The 18,504-nt window shown below is 51.5% G+C and overlaps 1 gene segment (V, D, J or C); it reads right to left on the reverse strand.

Annotated features, from left to right (window-relative positions):
- Positions 1 to 255: 255 nt before the first annotated feature.
- On the reverse strand, positions 256 to 10,090 carry LOC131421201 (immunoglobulin heavy constant gamma 2-like). The segment is given in 8 exon segments: positions 256 to 1,446; positions 2,856 to 2,986; positions 4,594 to 4,914; positions 4,999 to 5,319; positions 5,447 to 5,491; positions 5,778 to 6,071; positions 8,777 to 8,859; positions 10,017 to 10,090. Coding segments are annotated over 8 exon segments (1,353 nt in total).
- Positions 10,091 to 18,504: the final 8,414 nt, after the last annotated feature.

The raw sequence follows: 18,504 nt of genomic DNA on the forward strand, positions 1-18,504 counted from the left end.
AACCCCAGGGGTTGGAGGAGAGCAGACAGCAGGACTGGTGGAGGGCTGGAAGGTTCTGGAGCTGGGAGAGTGTGGAGGGAGCCCCTGATGCGCGACTCGGCCAGGCTGTGGACTTCACGAGGCACATCAACATAGTGAGATGTGGAATTTTTAAGGATGTTTTATTGTTGTTTTAATAAAAGAAACGGTAAAGAAAATCAATGGGCTTCATAAATTTAAAAAGAAGTAAAAAAGTTACCCAAGCTACAACTTTCCTTTGAACGATCTCTCTGCAGGTTGTCCCCGGGTAGTCAGGGTGGCGATCTGCTTCTCCTTCACATGCACATCCGTGCCCTTCCCACCTAGAGATGCTGACTTGGCATCCCTCAGAGACGTGAGGCAGGAATCGGTTCTGGGGCTGGTGAGGCCGAGGGTCTAAGCTCAGTCCCTTTGGCCAAGCTCACCAAAGTTATGGGCTCTCTCCTTGGTAGTCTTACCTCTCACCTCTGCCCCTTGGAACAACCTGGAGTTCCTGTCGACTGTGACTCAGGCCTAATCAGTTGCAGGAACAGTGTTGCTGTGCCTGCTGCTCTGTTCTCCTGGAGCCTCTCTACTTCTGTCCATGAAGGCTGTGACACACCCACTTGGGACCAGGTTACCCCCTCACCCAGGATGCCCATCTGGCTGGACACTCACCCTTTTTCCGGTGGTGCCCTTCCCTGGTGCCACACCCACCTTCCCTGGCTCCAGCAGCTGCCGTGGGCCCAGGCCCTCCTAAGTGTTCTCCTCTGGTGGAGGTGACCTGGAAGCTTCCTTGTTGGAGGATGATGGTCCCGGGGCCTCCTGGCCATGGTGGCAGATGTTCCTACTCAAGGATCTGAAAGCACACGTCTCCTCTTGGTAACCCTGCCTCCTGGAGCCCAGCATGGATGCAGTTTGCACAAAGGCTGGTCCCTATCCAGACAGACACAGGAGCGTCAGTACTTCATCTCCTCAAGGGTGACCACACAATCTGACCCTGGGGCAGTCCTGGTGAGGAACGGTTGGCCTTGATGACTCAGTGTTCACATGGCCCCAGTGTTTCTTGGTGGTTGCTTGGAGGGGCCAGTTAGTGTCCATCAGCTCAGCTCAGGGTTACAACTGCTGTCCACTTGGTTCTCCAAAAGGAGGTCAGGGGACAAGATGCAGCCCATGGTGGCCATGAGGCCAGAGGGCAAGGTCCAGGTTGAAGGGGATCGCGAGGTCAGAGGGTAGGTCAGACTTTGGGCAGATCAGAGGGCAGAAGAGCAGGTCTGGGCGGCAGGCTGAGCAGCATGAATGTACGGACCCAGACCTTGTCTGGGATCTTGGGTGGCAATGGACGCCTGCCCAAGAGGAGTGGCCCTAGGGCCCCTGCCTGTTCACATTCCTGTATCTGGGAACCATCGTCTTCTTCAGCTCCACCACTGAGGAGAAGATCCACTTCACCTGTACCAGGAAGGTAAGTGGGTGAGCATGGCCTGGACCCCAACACCAGCCGCCTGCCAGGGCATGCCCTCCCTGCCCCAGGGGACGACTGATAGCAGGGGGTCCAGGTGGGGACGACATGGGGACATGCTGGGGATAATAGAGGACAGAGAGGGGACAGTGTAGATATAGAGAAGGGGATAATAGAGGACAGAGAGGGGACAGTGATGTGACATTGTGAAGACAGTGAAGGGAGAGTGAGGGAATAATGAGGGGACAATGAAGAGACATTGAGGGACAATCATGGGACAGTGAGGAGACAATGTAGGGATAGTGATGGGATAGTGAAGAGACAGTATAGGGACAGTGATGGGACAGTGAGGGGATAGTGTAGGTATAGTGATGGGACAGTGAGGAGACAGTGTAGGGATAGTGATGGGACAGTGAGGAGACAGTGTAGGGATAGTGATGGGACAGTGAGGGGACAGTGTAGGGATCATGATGAGACAGTGAGGGGACAGTGTAGGTACAGTAATAGGATAGTGAGGGGACAGTGTAGGTATAGTGAGGGAACAGTGAGAGGACAGTTAGGGATAGTGAGGGACAGTTAGGGATAGTGAGGGGACAGTTAGGGATAGTGAGGGGACAGTTAGGGATAGTGAGGGGACAGTGTAGGTATAGTGAGGGAACAGTGAGAGGACAGTTAGGGATAGTGAGGGGACAGTTAGGGATAGTGAGGGGACAGTGTAGGGATAGTGATGGGACAGTGAGGGGACAGTGTAGGGATAGTGATGGGACAGTGTAGGGATAGTGATGGGACAGTGAGGGGACAGTGTAGGGATAGTGATGGGACAGTGAGAGGACAGTGTAGGGATAGTGATGGGACAGTGAGGGGACAGTGTAGGGATAGTGATGGGACAGCGAGGGGATAGTGTAGGGATAGTGATGGGACAGTGTAGGTATAGTGAGGGGACAGTGAGGGGACAGTGTTGGTATAGTGAGGGGACAATGAGGGGACAGTGTAGGTATAGTGAGGGGACAGTGTGGGGATAGTGAGGGGACAATGAGGGGACAGTGTAGGTATAGTGAGGGGACAGTGTTGGTATAGTGATGGGACAGTGAGGGGACAGTGAGAGAACAGTGAAGATAGGGGACAATGTTGGGACAGCAAGGAGAACCCGAGGTGAAAGTGAAGGACAGTAGAGAGACAGTTTTGGGACAATCTGCTGGACAGTGAGGGGATAGTGTGGGGACAGTAAGTGGACTATGTGGGGACAGTATGGTGACAGTGAAGGACAGTGTGGTGAGAGTGAAGGGGTGGTGTGCAAACAGTGATAGTTTGAAAACATGGTGGGGACAGTGAGGGACATGGTGAGGAGAGTGCAGGGACAGCATGGTGACAGTGAGGGGCCGATGTGGGCCTGGCCCACCTTGAAGAGGGTGACGGTGGCGCTGTAGCACACGCTGAGCAGGAAGAGCGTGATGAAGATGGAGATGGTGGTCCACAGCCCGTCCAGCTCCCCGACCTGGGTCTCGACACAGCTCTCGTCCAGGACCACCTCTGGGCAGGGAGGAGGTGGTCAGTGTTGTGCCTGCCCAAGGGGGCCTGGTGCAGGGTTGGCGGGGCTTCGGGGGGTGGTTCCCTCTGGGACAGGTTGGGCGGGGAAGGTGGAAGCCCCCAGGTGGCCAGCAGGGCCCTGAGGTCAGTCTTTGGGCACCACCCTCAGCTCCCATATTCTGCCAGCTGGGACCCCAGAAATCGACTGACAGCTTTGACCCAGATCTCAGCCTGACCAGTGGGGGCCAGCCCTCTCATCTGGTCTGCCCTGCACTGGGGCCCTCTGGGGAGAACTTGCCCTGACCCCTGCAGGACGGCGGCCTAGGCCCCGCCTGCTCCAACCCAGGGACTAGGTCCAGAGGGCGGAGGGTCAGCAGAGCCTGTCCACAGTGGGATCCCAGCCCGAGGTAAGGGAAGAGACAGGGTTGGGTGTGTCCCCAGAGCATGAGCAGTGGGAGTGCTGGGGACAAGCTGGGTGTGTGGGGACTTCTGTGTGTTAGGGTGGGGGTGTATGTGCCCTGGGGAAGAGGAGGGCCGGTTGTCAGAGCTGGTCATTGAGGTCAGTGTGAGGAGGAGGCCTGAGCAGCCCACGGGGTGTTGGAGGCTGTGGGGACCCTCTGGTGTCCACGGTGAGGGTTCAGGAGACCAGGCTCCAAGCTCTATTGGGCATGTGCAGGCTGCCCTTACGTAAGCCCCAGTGTGTAAGGCCTGCGTGTGTGCATGTGTGTGCATGTGCACGTGTGTGTGTGGAGATGTGTGTGGGCTGGCACTGCTCAGTGAGAGGGGCTTGTTTTCAGTGGGTCTGGGCTCAGTGTCCACGTGGACGTCAGGGACCATCCCTTCCCTGGGCTCTCATGGCCACTTGCCTCTGCTCCTTTGAAGCCCGAGGTTGAGTGTCCCCACGGGTGGACAGGCCTAGCCCCAGGGAGGAAAAAGCCTGGCAGAACCACCTTGCCAGAGGAGGGTGGTGGCCTGATCTCAGAGTGCCCGAGGGCAAAGAAGGGCCTGTCCCCACACTAGGGGCCAGGCAAGTCTCCAGTGAGTGTCAGAACTACCAGGTGGATGTCTCAAGTGACCCAGTGGACAGGGAACCCTGGGGGACAAGGAAGGGCCACTGTCCCACAGCTTGGGATCCTACAGAGGAGGGACAGCCTGTGCACACATTTCCCTGAGGGGTTCCGAGGGGCTTCTCCTGTTCCCTGGCCACACTCCAGCCCTGAGCAGCTGCTGCTGGAGGGGGCCCAGAGGAGCTGCTGCTCCTGGCGAAGCCCCCTCCCCGCCTCGGGCAGCCCCTCCAGGTGTCCTGGGTGGCCAGCATGGCCCAGAGCTCTGGGTCCAGCCTGAGCGGGACTGTTTTTCTCCCCTAATGGTGACAGCTGTGGTCTCAGAGCTCGGGTGCCCTGCCGCCTGCAGTGCACCCGAGCTCTGCCTCAGAAAGGACCACGACAGCGTTGCAGGGTCTTGGGGCCATGCTGGGCGCTTTATTTCATGCCAGGGGGCCCGGGAGGTGTGTACACAGGGGTGGGGGCTCAGGTCTCCTCTTGGTTCCCTGACAGCCTGCAGGGAGGGACCTAGAGCTCGCCGGGGTGCCGAGCGTGTGGCTCATTTACCCGGAGACTGGGAGGTGGATTTCTCCGTGGAGTGATTGTGGAGAGCCTCGTGCATCACCGCACATGTGAACTTGACTCCCTGCTTCCACCTGTCCTTCTGCACCGAGAGCTTGCTGTACAGGAAGTAGGACCCATCACTGTCCAGCTGGGGTGGGGTGGTGCTGTACTTGCCCTCTGGCTCTGTCTGCTTGTTGCTCTGCCACTCGACGTCGATGTCAGATGGGTAGAAGTCTTTGACCAGGCAGGTGACGCTGACCGTGTCCTTGGCCATCTCATCAGGGTGTGGCGGCAGGACGTACACCTGTGGCTCCCGGGCCTGCCCTGTGGAGACAGGGGTCCATACAGTTGGTCACTCCCTGAGGGGGCCCCCGAGACCCTCCCTCCACCCATCTGCTCTGGTCCCACCTTTGGCCTTGGAGATGGTCCTCTCAATGGGGGCCGGGAGGTCTTCATTGTTGACCTTACACTTGAACTCCTTTCCACTCAGCCAGTCCTGCTGCTGGACGGGGAGAACGCTGACCACGCGGCAGGTGCTGTTGAACTGCTCTTCCTTTGGCTTCATTTTGGCCGTGCTCACCTCCGTGCCATCCACATACCAGGTGAACTGGATATGCGGGTTGTCTGGGCTCACGTCCACCACCACGCAGGTGACCTCGGGCGTTCGGGAGATCGTGAGAGTGTCCTTGGGTTTCGGGGGGAAGATGAAGACTGAAGGCCCTGCTAGAACTGGGGAAGGAGACATGGGGGGGTGGTCAGCACCTGGGCGGGCCTCCTCTTGGGCCTTCTACCCCCAAGGCCCACGCCTGGGCCCGGGCCACCTCCTGGGGTGGAAGGCAAGGCCTGGCTGACTCACCTGGGCATTCGGGACACTTGGGGCAACACTTCGAGTCTTTTATGACTGGAGAGAGAGCAGACTGGGGGTTAATGAGGCTGGCAGGAAATGGCCTTTGGGTGAGCTGAGGTCAGGGCCAGGTTTGGCAGGTCTGAGTCCTGCTCCCACTTCTGTGTGCCCCAGGGCTGGGTTATGGGTGTCCAGCCTGCCCCCACCCTGGGCATGGTGGAAATGCCCAGAGGACCCCTCCCTGAGCTAGGGAGGCCTCCCCTGCCGCCCTGGGGTCCAGGCAGGAGGGCTGACCCTGGGCCTGTCTCGTAGGGAACGCCCTCCCTGTGGCCCCTCCTCTCACCAATTCTCTTGTCCACATTGGTGTTGCTGGCTGGGTGGGCTACGTTGCAGGTGTAGGTTTGGCTCTCCAAGCTGCTGGCAGGCACGGTCACCATGCTGCTGAGGGAATAGAGCCCCGAGGACTGCAGGATGGACGGGACGGTGTGCACTCCGCTGGTCAGGGCGCCTGAGTTCCAGGACACGGTCACCGGCTCTGGGAAGTAGCTGGAGACCAGACAGCCCAGGGCCACCGTGGGGCCAGATGTGTCCACACAGCAGGGGGCCAGTGGGAAGACCTTTGGGGCCGTGGTGGAGGCTGCAAGAGAGGAGGCTGTGTGACCACCAGGGCCTCACGCTGTGAGGGTCCTGAAGTAGCGCTGAGCCCAGTGCCCATGTGCTTCCAGAATGTCTGCTGACCAGATGCCCGATGGCTCTCTGTCCCCTGGGGCTGGTGCCTCTGTAGCCACAGGCTCTGGACTGGTCACCTGATCAGCACTGGATGACCACCTGGATTAGAGCCCCCTGAGGCCTATGTCTCCTTGTTCCTGATCAGGCCTCCTGCTGGTGGGCCACATGACAGAGGCCTCTGTCCAAGCCCTGACTGGGTTGGCTCCTGGCAGGCTTCTGCTGGTTCCCCAACCCACTCTCCTGTGTCCCAGTCTGGCCCTGCCCGGGTTGCGCGGGCACCTCTTCGGGTGCGGTGGGCCTCTGCCTGTCACTGCCTATGTCTGCTCCCAGCCCCTCAGCCCAGAGATCTTGTCATGGCCTGTCTCTGCTCACCAGACCTTGTGATGTCTGAGTCAGCTCTGCAGCCAAAGCAGCCCGGGCCCTCGTCCCCAACTCTGCCCTGACCCTGTCCCTGCCCAGATGTCATCCCTGTCCTAAACGCTGTTGGTGTCTTGGACCTTGTCCCTGCCCTGGAGCCTACTCTGCCCTCCTAGACCCTCTCCTTCCCTGGACCTGGTCCCTGCCTTGGACCCCGTCCCTGGGAGTCTCCTTCTCCTCCTCCCCTCCCATCCCTGTGGCTCCCCATCCCACGCTCCTAAATCTGCCTCTGGGCCCACCATCCCTCCTCAGGTCCTCCTGGCATGGCTCCCTGAGCTCACCTCCGGCCCCTCCCACCCAGCGCCCCTGTCCTCCGCCATCCCTTCTCCTTGCTCTCTCCAGAGCCCTCCTCCAGCCGTGGTCCTTCCCAAGCCAGCCTGCCCCTCGGCACGGACGAGAGCCGTGCACTGCCCTTGGCCTCCTCTCCCCTCAGTGCCAGCATCCCCAGGCCCCAGTGCAGGCTGGGGTGTACCCTCTACCCACACACCCTGGCCAGGTATGTCCCCTGTGTCCCTGACTCCTGTGTGCTCAGACCCAGGACCCTGCCTAGACTCTCCCCAGGCTAGCAGCCAAGGATCAGGTCCCAAATGGGCCCCTCACCCTTCCGTCCTCCAGGTCCACTGCCTTGTGCCACCCCACACTGCTTCCTCATGCCTGGCTCTCCTGTCCCACGTCCCCATAAGCTCCCTGGAACAGGGCTAGTTCCCCTGGGCCCAAGGACTGCATCCCATCGGGTCCCCTCAGGGCTGCCCCTTTGCCCCTTCAGCTCCAGAGACCTTCCATCCCAGGGTCCCCCTCCATCCCAACTCACCATCACCCAGCCCCTCAACCAGCTCACACTTTCCTTCCCGCACAGGGAGGACACCTGAGCCCCTCTGGGCCCCCAGCTGTCCCTACTCCCTGTACCTGCTCAGCTCCACCTGTCCAGGGCTCTGTTTAGCTCAGGCCTTCTGCTCCTCGTCCTCTGAACTCCTGGGCAGCCCCCTGCCCCTCCTGCCCTCCCGGCTCACCTGCCAAGCTCTGCCTGCACCCCCCAGGCTCCTGGGGCTGGCTCCTGCCACCTTGTACCCTCCCACCTGTCCCAGATCACTGGTAGCTGCTCTGCTCCTTGTTGCTGGAGCTCCCAGTCCACAGCATCCCCTGCCCCTCCTTCACTACAATCCCCTCCCCCACAGGTCCCTGAGCTCAGCACAGGCCCATTGGGTCTCCCCAGGGCTGCCTCTGCCCTTCTGCCTGCCCCAGAGCCCTCAGCCCAGGTTTGCCCTCACTCCTGGTCTCATTCATTTCCCACTGCTGGGCTTTGCCTCCTGAGGCCACCAGGTGCCCACCGCTCTCTAGCCAGCTCTCCCTTGGCAGAAGCCCATCCTGTCCTAGTCCTCTCCCAGAGAAGCTCCTGGCCCCAGCCAGGCCTCACCCTCTCCTCGCCCATCACCAGCCTCGGAAGCCGCGTCAGGAAGCCCCTCTGGACCTCACTCCCTCCAGTTGCCGGGTCAGCTGCCCTGTGCCCACCAGCTCGCAGCCCCCAGAGCCCTGGGTCCTGCTCCCGACCCTCACTGCCCGGCTCCTGACGCCCCTCCCATAGCCCACTGAGCTCCTGCTCAGCCATGTGCCATCTGAGTTCTGAGCACACGGGAGCCCACGCTGGCCCCTCTTGCTCTGCTCCCGGCTCACCTGCTGCCCTTGGCCCTGGCCGTAGCCCAGGACTCCACGGCCACCACTTCTGACTCTGCCCTGGAGCTCGAGTCAGCTGCATGGCCTTGACAGGCCACCTGGGGGTCCCATTACTCCCCTGTGTTGGGCCAGCTGCCTCCTGTGCCCTGCACTTAAATCCATCTGTCCATCCTGGAGTCCATCCTGAAGAAGCTCAGCTCCTGCCCAACCCTGCCCTCAACACAGCTGGCCAAGTGCAGCCCTCAGGCTTCTGGCCTCCCAGCCCATCACGTTCCTCGAAGTCAATCTCCATCAGCCTCCAGTGGGCCAGGTCTGTTGGCGTGGCCATGGCCCTGCCCATGGCTCCTTGGAGAGTGCTCGGGCTTGGAGCTCTGGCCTGTGAGCAGCCTGCCTTCCCCCGTGCTGGCTCAGCTACTCAAGCCCCTTTGTGATGTCCTGGAGGGCTTGGTCTCCCCTCAGCTCCTGTGGCTGGTTCCATTGCCCCCACTCCACTCCATCCCTCTCCTCCGTGCGGACCCCACTCACCGAGGGTGGGGGTCAAGGAGGCGGCTGCCCTGCAGCCCAGCCTGGGTCTCCGAAGAACCTCTGCTACGTCCCTGCTCTGGCCCCTGGCTCATGTGGCTTCTTGTGGCCCTGTGCTGTATGCTCCCTGCCCCGCTCCTCAGAGTTCATAGCTGGGTCCTCGGAGGTGTGAACTCCCTCCCGACAGCCCTGCAAAGACTAAGAACGGGACTGAAACCAGAGGGCACTGCTTGCTTCCTGAAGTTCCCTTTTCTTCTGGGTGTTTTGTGTCTCAGAGGGCCTGGGGGGAGTTCATACGTGGCCGAAGCTGCCTCACGTGGGTGCGTGGGAGTGGGGTGTGGTGGGTGCCCAAGACCCAGGGGAGAGTCCCGGAAGCCCAGCCTCACGAGCTGCTCTTCACTCTCTGCCTCCCACACGGATTATGCCTGCTTGCTCCACCCAGTGGGCACCTCTCTGTGCCTGGGTCAGCATGCAGTGTGGACACAGGCTGTCCTGCTCACAGCCCACAGCCCAGCCCAGGGCCTCGGCCTGTCCACCCTCCAGGACGGCCTCCCGAGTAGAAAGCTGTCTTCCTCTGGGTCCCTGCCTCTTCCCTCCTTCCCTCTCTGGCTCCATCCAGGTCCTGGACCTCTGACTGAAGGATGGTGCAACACCCAGGGTTGGAAGTAAGCTATTCTCCCCTCCACAGTTGTCCTCTGGGGGATGGACAGAAGTCTGATGTGAATGGACAGAGTTCACAGTGGTCACTGGGGCCTGAAAGTGCTTCTCTGTCTGAGACAGCGTGAAGGCCCTCGACTTCCCCTGTGAGCCTAGACCCAGCCTCAGTGACCCTCAATGTCTCGTGTCTTGGAGTCCCATGGCTCACCCCACGCCCTGGATACACCACTGGGCTGCCCCATATCTTCCATGTTATGCTGTAGGTCGGGGAACCCTGGGAGACACTGTGGTCCGCACCCCAGAACTGCCAGGGGCCAGGAAGGTGACTGGGGGTGTCGGGCCTGGCTTCTTCCAAGTGGTCGGTGGACAGGGGCTTGTGCTGTGGCCCCTTCAGGTGGGCTGGGAGCAGAGTCCAAGGCTGTAGAAAGTGAACCTTCTAGGAGGTGCCCTCAGACGTAGGAGGGGAGCCGGCCCTCCCACCCACTGGTGTTTGCAGCTCCCTTTGGCCTCGGGTGGCCCTGAGCAGCTCCACGTCCTCCAACAGTCCCTTCGGAACTGTCTGCCATTCCTCCAGTCACGTCCTCACACCACTTTCAACAGTTTGGAGTTTCTCAGAGCAGCACCCATGGCCAGGTCCCAAATCTTGGTCTGGTGGTTCATGGGTGTGCACTGGACTGCTGCACAGTGAGAAGCTTCCACAGCTACCCTGCTCATTTGGTTGGTGAGTTGGTGGTCTGTGGGCAGCACAGAGCTCTGTGGGCAGGGGTCGCTCCTCTCTGCTCTACTCACCTCAATGAGGGGTGGGAAGTCTATGCCTGGAGTCCAGTGCCTGGACTGGGTGGGTGCCCATGATCCCCTCTGTGTCCATGGGCCTCTCTGCAGGGATTCCACAGCACTGCCCCTTCACGTAAGTGGACTGCTGCTCAATGCCTGGGACTGACTCCCAGGAGAAGCCCTGTGTCTTTAGGTCCTGCTCTCAGGGATCCAGCTGCGAGTCCCTCTGTAGCCCTGTCCCCATGGAGGTGGTCACACGGGACTCCAGGGTCAGGGGAGGTAAGTGAACCCCACCATTGCCTGGGGCACGGCCAGGTAATGGAGCAGACTGTGGTCCTGGAAATGTTGCTGCAGCCACTTTGCAAAATGCCATTGGCTACAGCCTCAGTGAAGGGAGTGCCCTCTGGTCCCTCCCAGGAGGAATTCATGATAAATCCACTGCACACTCCCGGCTCGTCCAGCCTGGCTTCATCTTCACCATGCCCTTGGGGTTCTGTCATCCCTCCCACTTAAGGCAGTCCACTCTCGAGTTCACAACAGGGGCAATTGGTCACCAGCTCTGCAAGTGCTGAGCATTACTGCTGTTGCCTAAGAAGCACATTCATCTACATAACTTCTGGTCAGCGAAATGCTGACACAAATAATCCATAATCAATCTATAAATTAAAACTGGAGTGAATTTATTATATGAGCCAATCTGAGTACTACCTAACCCAAGAGAATGACCTTCACTAAGGAGGGAAGCACTCCAAAGAAGCAGGGTGTACAGCGTGGCTGTATGTCATCTTGGAACAAGGAGCATACATCATATATGTGATAAGACATCATATATGATCATGCATCATATATGATAAGACAGGAATACCCCAGGGGATCCTACAAGATGGTGGTGTAGGCGGACTCTGAACTTACATCCTCCCATGGATACAGCCCACTATACAAGTAATCTTGGAAAAATTATTCCTGAGAGAGAACTGCAAACTGGATAAGAGGAACTCCTGCAACAAACGACAATCCTGACTGAGGTGGAAGAGGCAGAAATTCCCTTTTGGAGAGGAAAAATGCCACCTTCACAAACTGCAATGCTTCATGGCTGGCCGGGAGCAATCCAAAGGTACGCAGAGTTCCCTGGAGGAGTTGGGGACTGAGCCAGGGAGCGTTGCTGCTATAAGCAATTGTGGACCCAGCACAACCAAGATGAGTGTCATAATATCTGGATTTGCTGGCTACTAACAACAATGGGGGAATATCCCTAGAAAAGGTGGGGCATAAAGAAATTTAAGCCGGCTCTTAAAGGGCCCATGCACAAATACACCTGTTTCAGAAAGCAACCCAAAATCACCAGAAATAAAGGTGCACAGTACTTTGGTGAAAACAGACTGATCTGATAGGATCTGAGTGCATCTGGGTGAGCGGTGACATCTCTCCAGGGACTCAGACATTGGCGGTGACCATTGCTGTGACCTGTTGTGGGCATACTGACACAGATGCTGGCAGACACCATTGGAGTTCTCCTGTGGCCTGTTAGCCCAGGGTCTGCTCCACCCACTAGAACACTCATTTAATCCAGCTCAGTCAAGGAAAGCAGCCCACCCTAGGGACTGGCCCCACCCAACAACAAGCCCTCAGGCAACTTCTGTGCCTGGGTTCTCTGAAGCCTGGAGAGTGGCTCCACTTCTGTGGTGCACAGCATGTGTGAGGAGTGGGTGGAGTGTGTGGGGCATTGGTGGAGCGTGTGAGGCCTTGGCCATAGGCGACTGGGTCCACTTCAGGGGTTTGGGGCACGTGCACGGGGCAAGGCAGTGTTGATTGTGTGTGTGGCCTTGTTGGCAGTGGGGCTTGTCAGCTTCAGAAAACTTGTGCTTCTCAAACAGCCACATAGGAGATCAGCCCCACCTTCCAAGCCTGAAACAACTGGGTGCTCCTGTGCCTGTGACCAGCCCCACCCAGCTGCAATCCTCACAGAGCTGACAAGAGCCTTATAGGCCAGAGGCCTATAGCAATTGTAAGCCCCTGAGCCTAACAACCAGCCATGCCAGGGGCCTACTCACTTAACAGAAAGAGGGCAACAAGAATGTACTATTAGACCCTGCAGCCAACTGTGCTGGGGCTCCCCACACCCAATAAAGAGACTGGAGGCTCCACAACAACCACACGCAGCTGAGAGTTACAACCAGCCAGCCAGGGGGACAGCTCAGCCTCCCTGGGCACCTATAGCAAGAACAACCGTGCCACGACAGAAGGACACATGTAGCCCACATAGGGACACTCCTGGAACAGTTGGAACTGGTGATCAGAGGAAGCACATGGCTGGGCATCATAGGGCATCACTTACATAAGGTCACCTCTCCAAGATCAGGAGATATAGCTGATGTACCTAATACATGGATACAAGCACAGAGAAAGAGACAAGATGAGGAGGCAAAGGAATACATTCCAAGTAAGGGAACAGGACAAAACCCCAGAAAAAGAACTAAATGAAACAGAAATGAACAATCTACCCAACAGAGAGTTCAAACAAAGAGTCATAAGGATGCTCACTGATCTTGGGAAAAGAAAGGATGAACTCAGTGAGAACGTCAACAAAGACATGGAAGATATAAAAAAGAACCAATCAGAAAAAAAGAATACAATACTGGGAAGGAAAATTTCACTAGAGGGACTAAAAAACAGAGCAGAGGATACAGAAGAATAGATCAGTGAGCTGGATGAAAGACTAGAGGAAATCATCCAAGCTGAACAGATAAAAGAAAAATGAATTAAAAAGAGTGAGGACAGTCTAAGGGACATGTGGGACAACATCAAGTGCACTAACATGCATGTTACAGGTGTCCCAGAAGGAGAAGAGAGAGACAAAGGGGCAGAGAATCCATTTGAAGAAATAATAGATGAAAACTTCCCTAACCTAAGGAAGGAAACAGACATCCAGGTACAGGAAGTACAGAGAGCACCAAAAAATATAAACCCAAAGCGGCCCACACCAAGACACATCGTAATTAAAATGTCCAAAATTAAAGATAAAGAGACGATCCTAAAAGCTTCAAGAGAAAGGCAACAAGTTACTTACAAAGGAAACCCATAAGGCTATCAGCTGACTTTTCAGTAGAAACTGTACAGGCTATAAGAAAGTGGTACAATATATTAAAAGTGATAAAAGGAAAAAACCTACAACCAAGAATACTCTACCTGACAAGGTTATTATTCAGAATGGAAGGAGAGGTAAAGAGTTTACCAGACAAGCAAAAATTAAAGGAGTTTATCACCAAGAAACCAGTCCTTCAAGAAATGCTAAAGGGACTTATTTAAGGGGGAAAGAGAAAACCACAACCAGGAAAAAATTACCCATATCCATGATAAGAGGATAATGGATACAAACGCCCAAAAATTTGTTAGATATGATATCAGAACCATAAAATGTAGATGGAGAGGAGTAAAAGTGTAGAGCTTTTAGAATGAGGTCAAACTAAAGAGATCATCAACTTAATACGGATTGCTGTATACGTGGATTATTATATATGAACTCATGTTAATCACAAACCAGAAACCTATAATAAATACACAAAGAACAAAGAGAAAGGAACCCAAACACAATAATAAAGAAAGTCATCAAACCACAAAGGAAGAGAGCAAGAGAAGAAGAAAGGAGGAGAGAAGAACTACTAAAACACCCAGAAAAAAGTAACAAAATGGCAGTAAGATACTTATGAATAGCTACTTTAAATGTCAATGGACTACACGGTTCAATCAAAAGGCATAGAGTGGCTATTGAATAAAAAACAAGACCTATATATATGTTGCATACAGGAGACACACTTCAGACCTAAAGACACTTACAAACTGAAAGTGATGGGATGGAAAAAGATACTCCATGCAAATGGCAATGAAAAGAAAGCTCGGGTAGCAATACTCATATCAGACAAAATAGACTTTAAAACAAAAACTGTCACAAGAGACAAAGAAGGACACTACATAATGATCAAAGGAACAATCCAACAAGAGGTTATAACACTCATAAATATCTATGCACCCAACGTAGGAGCAGCTAAATATATAAAGCAATTATTAACAGACGTAAAAGGAGAAATAGACAGTAACACAATAATAGTAGGGGACTTTAACACTCCACTTACACCAATGGATAGATCAACCAAACAGAAGATAAAATAGGAAACATTAGCCTTAAAGGACACACTAAATCAGATGGATTTAGTAGATATTTACAGAACATTCCATCCAAAAACCAAAGAATACACATTCGTTTGAAATACACATGGAACATTCTCCAGGACTGATCACATTTTAGGCCACAAAACAAGCCTCCATAAATATAAGAAGATTGAAATAATAACAAGCATCTTTTCTGACCACAATGGTATGAAACCATAAATCAACTATAGGAAGAAAATCAGAAAAGCCACATATATGTGGAGATTAAACAAAATGCTACTGAGCAATGATTGGCTCAATGAAGAAATCAAAGGAGCAATAAAAAAATATCTGGAGACAAATGAAAATGAATTACGACATGGCAGAATTTATGGGATACAGCAAAAGTGGTTCTAAGAGGGAAGTTTATAGCAATACAGGCCTGTCTCAACAACCAAGAAAAATCTCAAAGAAACAATCTAACAGTGCACCTAAAGGAACTGGAAAAAGAACAAACAGAATCCAAATTCAGTAGAAGGAGGGAAATAATAAAAATTGGAGCAGAAATAAATGAAATAGAGACTAAAAAAAAGTAGAAAAAAATCAATTAAACCAAGAGATAGTTCTTTGAAAAGATAAAATTGACACACCTTTAGCTAGACTCATCAAGAAAAAAAGAGAGAAGGCTCAAATAAGTAAAATCAGAAATGAAAGAGGAGAAATTTCAACGGACACCTCAGAAATACAAAATGAGTGCATACTATGAAAAGGTATATGCCAAAGGATGGGATAATCTAGAAGTAATGGATAAATTCTTAGAATCATACAACCTTCCAAAACTGGATCAAGAAGAAATAGAGGATTTGAATATACGAATCACCACTGAGGAGATTGAAATGGTAACCAAAAACCTCCCCAAAAATAAAAGTCCATGATCAGATGGCTTGGTTAGTGAATTCTACCACACATTCAAAGAAGACTTAATACCTATCCTTCTCAAACTCTTCCAAAAAATTGAAGAGGAGGCAAAGCTTCCTAATTCATTCTATGAAGCCAACATTACCCTGATTCCAAAACCAGACAAGGACAACACAAAAAAAGAAAATTGCAGGCCAATATCATTGATGAACATTGATGCAAAAATCCTCAACACGATACTAGCAAATCGCATACAACAATATGTTAAAAAGATTATACGCCATGATCAAGTGGGATTTATTCCAGGTATGCAGGGATGGTTTAACATTCGCAAATCAATCAATGTGATACACCACATTAATAAAGTGAAGAATAAAAATCACATGATCATCTCAATAGATGCAGAGAAAGCATTTGACAAGATACAGCATACATTTATGAAAAAAACTCTAAATAAAATGGGTATAAAAGGAAAGTACCTCAACATACTAAAGTCCATATATGACAAACCCACAGCCAATATCATCCTCAATGGTGAAAAACTGAAAGCTATCCCTCTAAGAACAGGAACCAGACAAGGATGCCCACTCTCACCACTCCTGTTTAACATAGTACTGGAAGTCCTAGCCAGAGCAATCAGGCAAGAGAAAGAAATAAAAGGGATCCAAATTGGAAAGGAAGAAGTGAAACTGTCACTATTTGCAGATGAAATGATTTTATATATAGAAAACCCTAAAGAATCCACCAGAAAACTTGTAGAAGTAATGAACGAATATGCTAAAGTTGCAGGATACTAAATCAACATACAAAAATCAGTTGCATTTCTATATACTAACAACGAAGTAGCAGAAAGAGAAATTAAGAATACAATCCTGTTTACAATTGCAACAAAAAGAATAAAATACCCAGGAATAAACTTAACCAAAGAGGTGAAAGAGCTGTACACGGAAAACTATAAAACATTGCTGAAAGAAATTGAAGATGACACAAAGAAATGGAAAGACATTCCGTGCTCTTGGATTGGAAGAATTAACATAGTTATGATGTCCATACTTCCTAAAGCAATCTATAGATTCAATGCAATCCCTATCAAAGTTCCAACAACATTTTTCACAGAAATAGAACAAAGAATCCTAAAATTTATATGGAACAACAAAAGACCCCGAATAGCTAAAGGAATCCTGAGAAAAAAGAACAAAGCTGGAGGTATCACACTCCCTGATTTCAAAATATACTACAAAGCTATAGTTACCAAAACAGCATGGTACTGGCACAAAAACGGACACACAGATCAATGGAATAGAATCGAAAGCCCAGAAATAAACCCACACATCTATGGAGAGCTAATTTTGACAAAGGAGCCAAGAACATACAATGGAGAAAAGAAAGTCTCTTCAACAAATGGTGCTGGGAAAACTGGATAGCCATATGCAAAAAAATGAAAGTAGACCCTTGCCTTACACCATACACAAAAATTAACTCAAAATGCATTAAAGACTTGAATGTAAGACCTGAAACTATGAAACTTCTAGAAGAAAACATAGGCAGTATGCTCTTCGACATCGGTCTTAGCAACATATTTTCAAGCACCATGACTGACCGGGCAAGAGAAACAATAGAAAAAATAAACAAATGGGACTACATCAAACTAAAAAGCTTCTGCACAGCAAAGGAAACCATCAACAAAACGAAAAGACAACCTAACAATTGGGAGAAGATATTTGCAAACCATACATCTGATAAGGGCTTAATCTCCAAAATATACAAAGAACTGATGCATCTCAACAACAAAACAACTAACCACCCAATTAAAAAATGGGCAAAAGACCTGAACAGACATTTCTCCAAAGAAGATATACAGATGGCCAACAGGCACATGAAAAGATCTTCAACATCATTAACTATTAGGGAAATGCAAATCAAAACTACAATGAGATATCACCTCACGGCCGTCAGAATGGCTATAATTAACAAGACAGGAAATAACATGTGTTGGAGAGGATGTGGAGAGAAGGGAACTCTCATACACTGCTGGTGGGAGTGCAAACTGGTGCAGACACTATGGAAAACAGTATGGATATTCCTCAAAAAATCAAGGATAGAACTACCATATGATCCAGCTATTTCACTGCTGGGTATTTATCCAAAGAACTTGAAAACATCAATGCATAAAGATACATGCACCCCTGTGTTCATTGCAGCGTTATTCACAATATCCAAGACTTGGAAGCAACCTAAGTGCCCATCAAGGGACGAATGGATAAAGAAGATGTGCTATATATACACAATGGAATACTACTCAGCCATAAGAAACGATGAAATCCAACCATTTGTGACAACACGGATGGACATTGAGGGTATTACGCAAAGTGAAATAAGTTGGAGGGAGAAGGTCAAATACCGTATGATTTCCTTCATTAAGTAGTAGATGACAACAACAATAAACAAACACATAGAGACAGAGATTGGATTGGTGGTTACCAGAGGGGACGGGGAGAGGGAGGAGTGTGAAAGGGATAATTCGGCACATGTGTGTGGTGATGGGTTGTAATTGGTATTTGAGTGGTGAACATGATGTAATCTATGCAGAAATAGAAATATAATGATGTACACCTGAAATTTATACAATGTTATAAACCAATGTTACTGCAATAAACAAAATTAAAAAAAATAACAAAAACAAAAAAAAAATTTCTATCAGTCTCTGGATATCAGTTTCTAGTTTGGTCAAATTTCTGACAATAAGTTGCTAAATCCTTTCAAGTATCTTACCAGATTTCAGCTGGGACAAACAGTAAGTATACTTGGCAGTATTGAAAAACTCCATTAATCTTTAATGTAGCAGTTTCCCAGGAAATCTCTCAGAGTCTTTGTAGTTCTGGGTGGGGCTCACTCCCTTACTTTACAGGCCCAGATGCATAAATTTTATTTAATTTTTTGTTTATTGCAGTAACATTGGTTTATAACATTGTATAAATTTCAGGTGTACATCATTATACTTCTATTTCTGCATAGATTACATCATGTTCTCATGTTCACCACCCAAATACTAATTACAATCCATCACCACACACATGTTCCATCACCACACACATGTTCCTAATTATCCCTTTCGCCCTCCTCCCTCCCCCCTTCCCCTCTGGTAACCACCAATCCAATCTCTGTCTCTATGTGTTTGTTTTTTGCTGTTATTATCTATTACTTAATGAATGAGATCATACAGTATTTGACCTTCT

This window comes from Diceros bicornis, chromosome 24 (assembly GCF_020826845.1).
Source record: "Diceros bicornis minor isolate mBicDic1 chromosome 24, mDicBic1.mat.cur, whole genome shotgun sequence".
Taxonomy (NCBI): domain Eukaryota; kingdom Metazoa; phylum Chordata; class Mammalia; order Perissodactyla; family Rhinocerotidae; genus Diceros; species Diceros bicornis.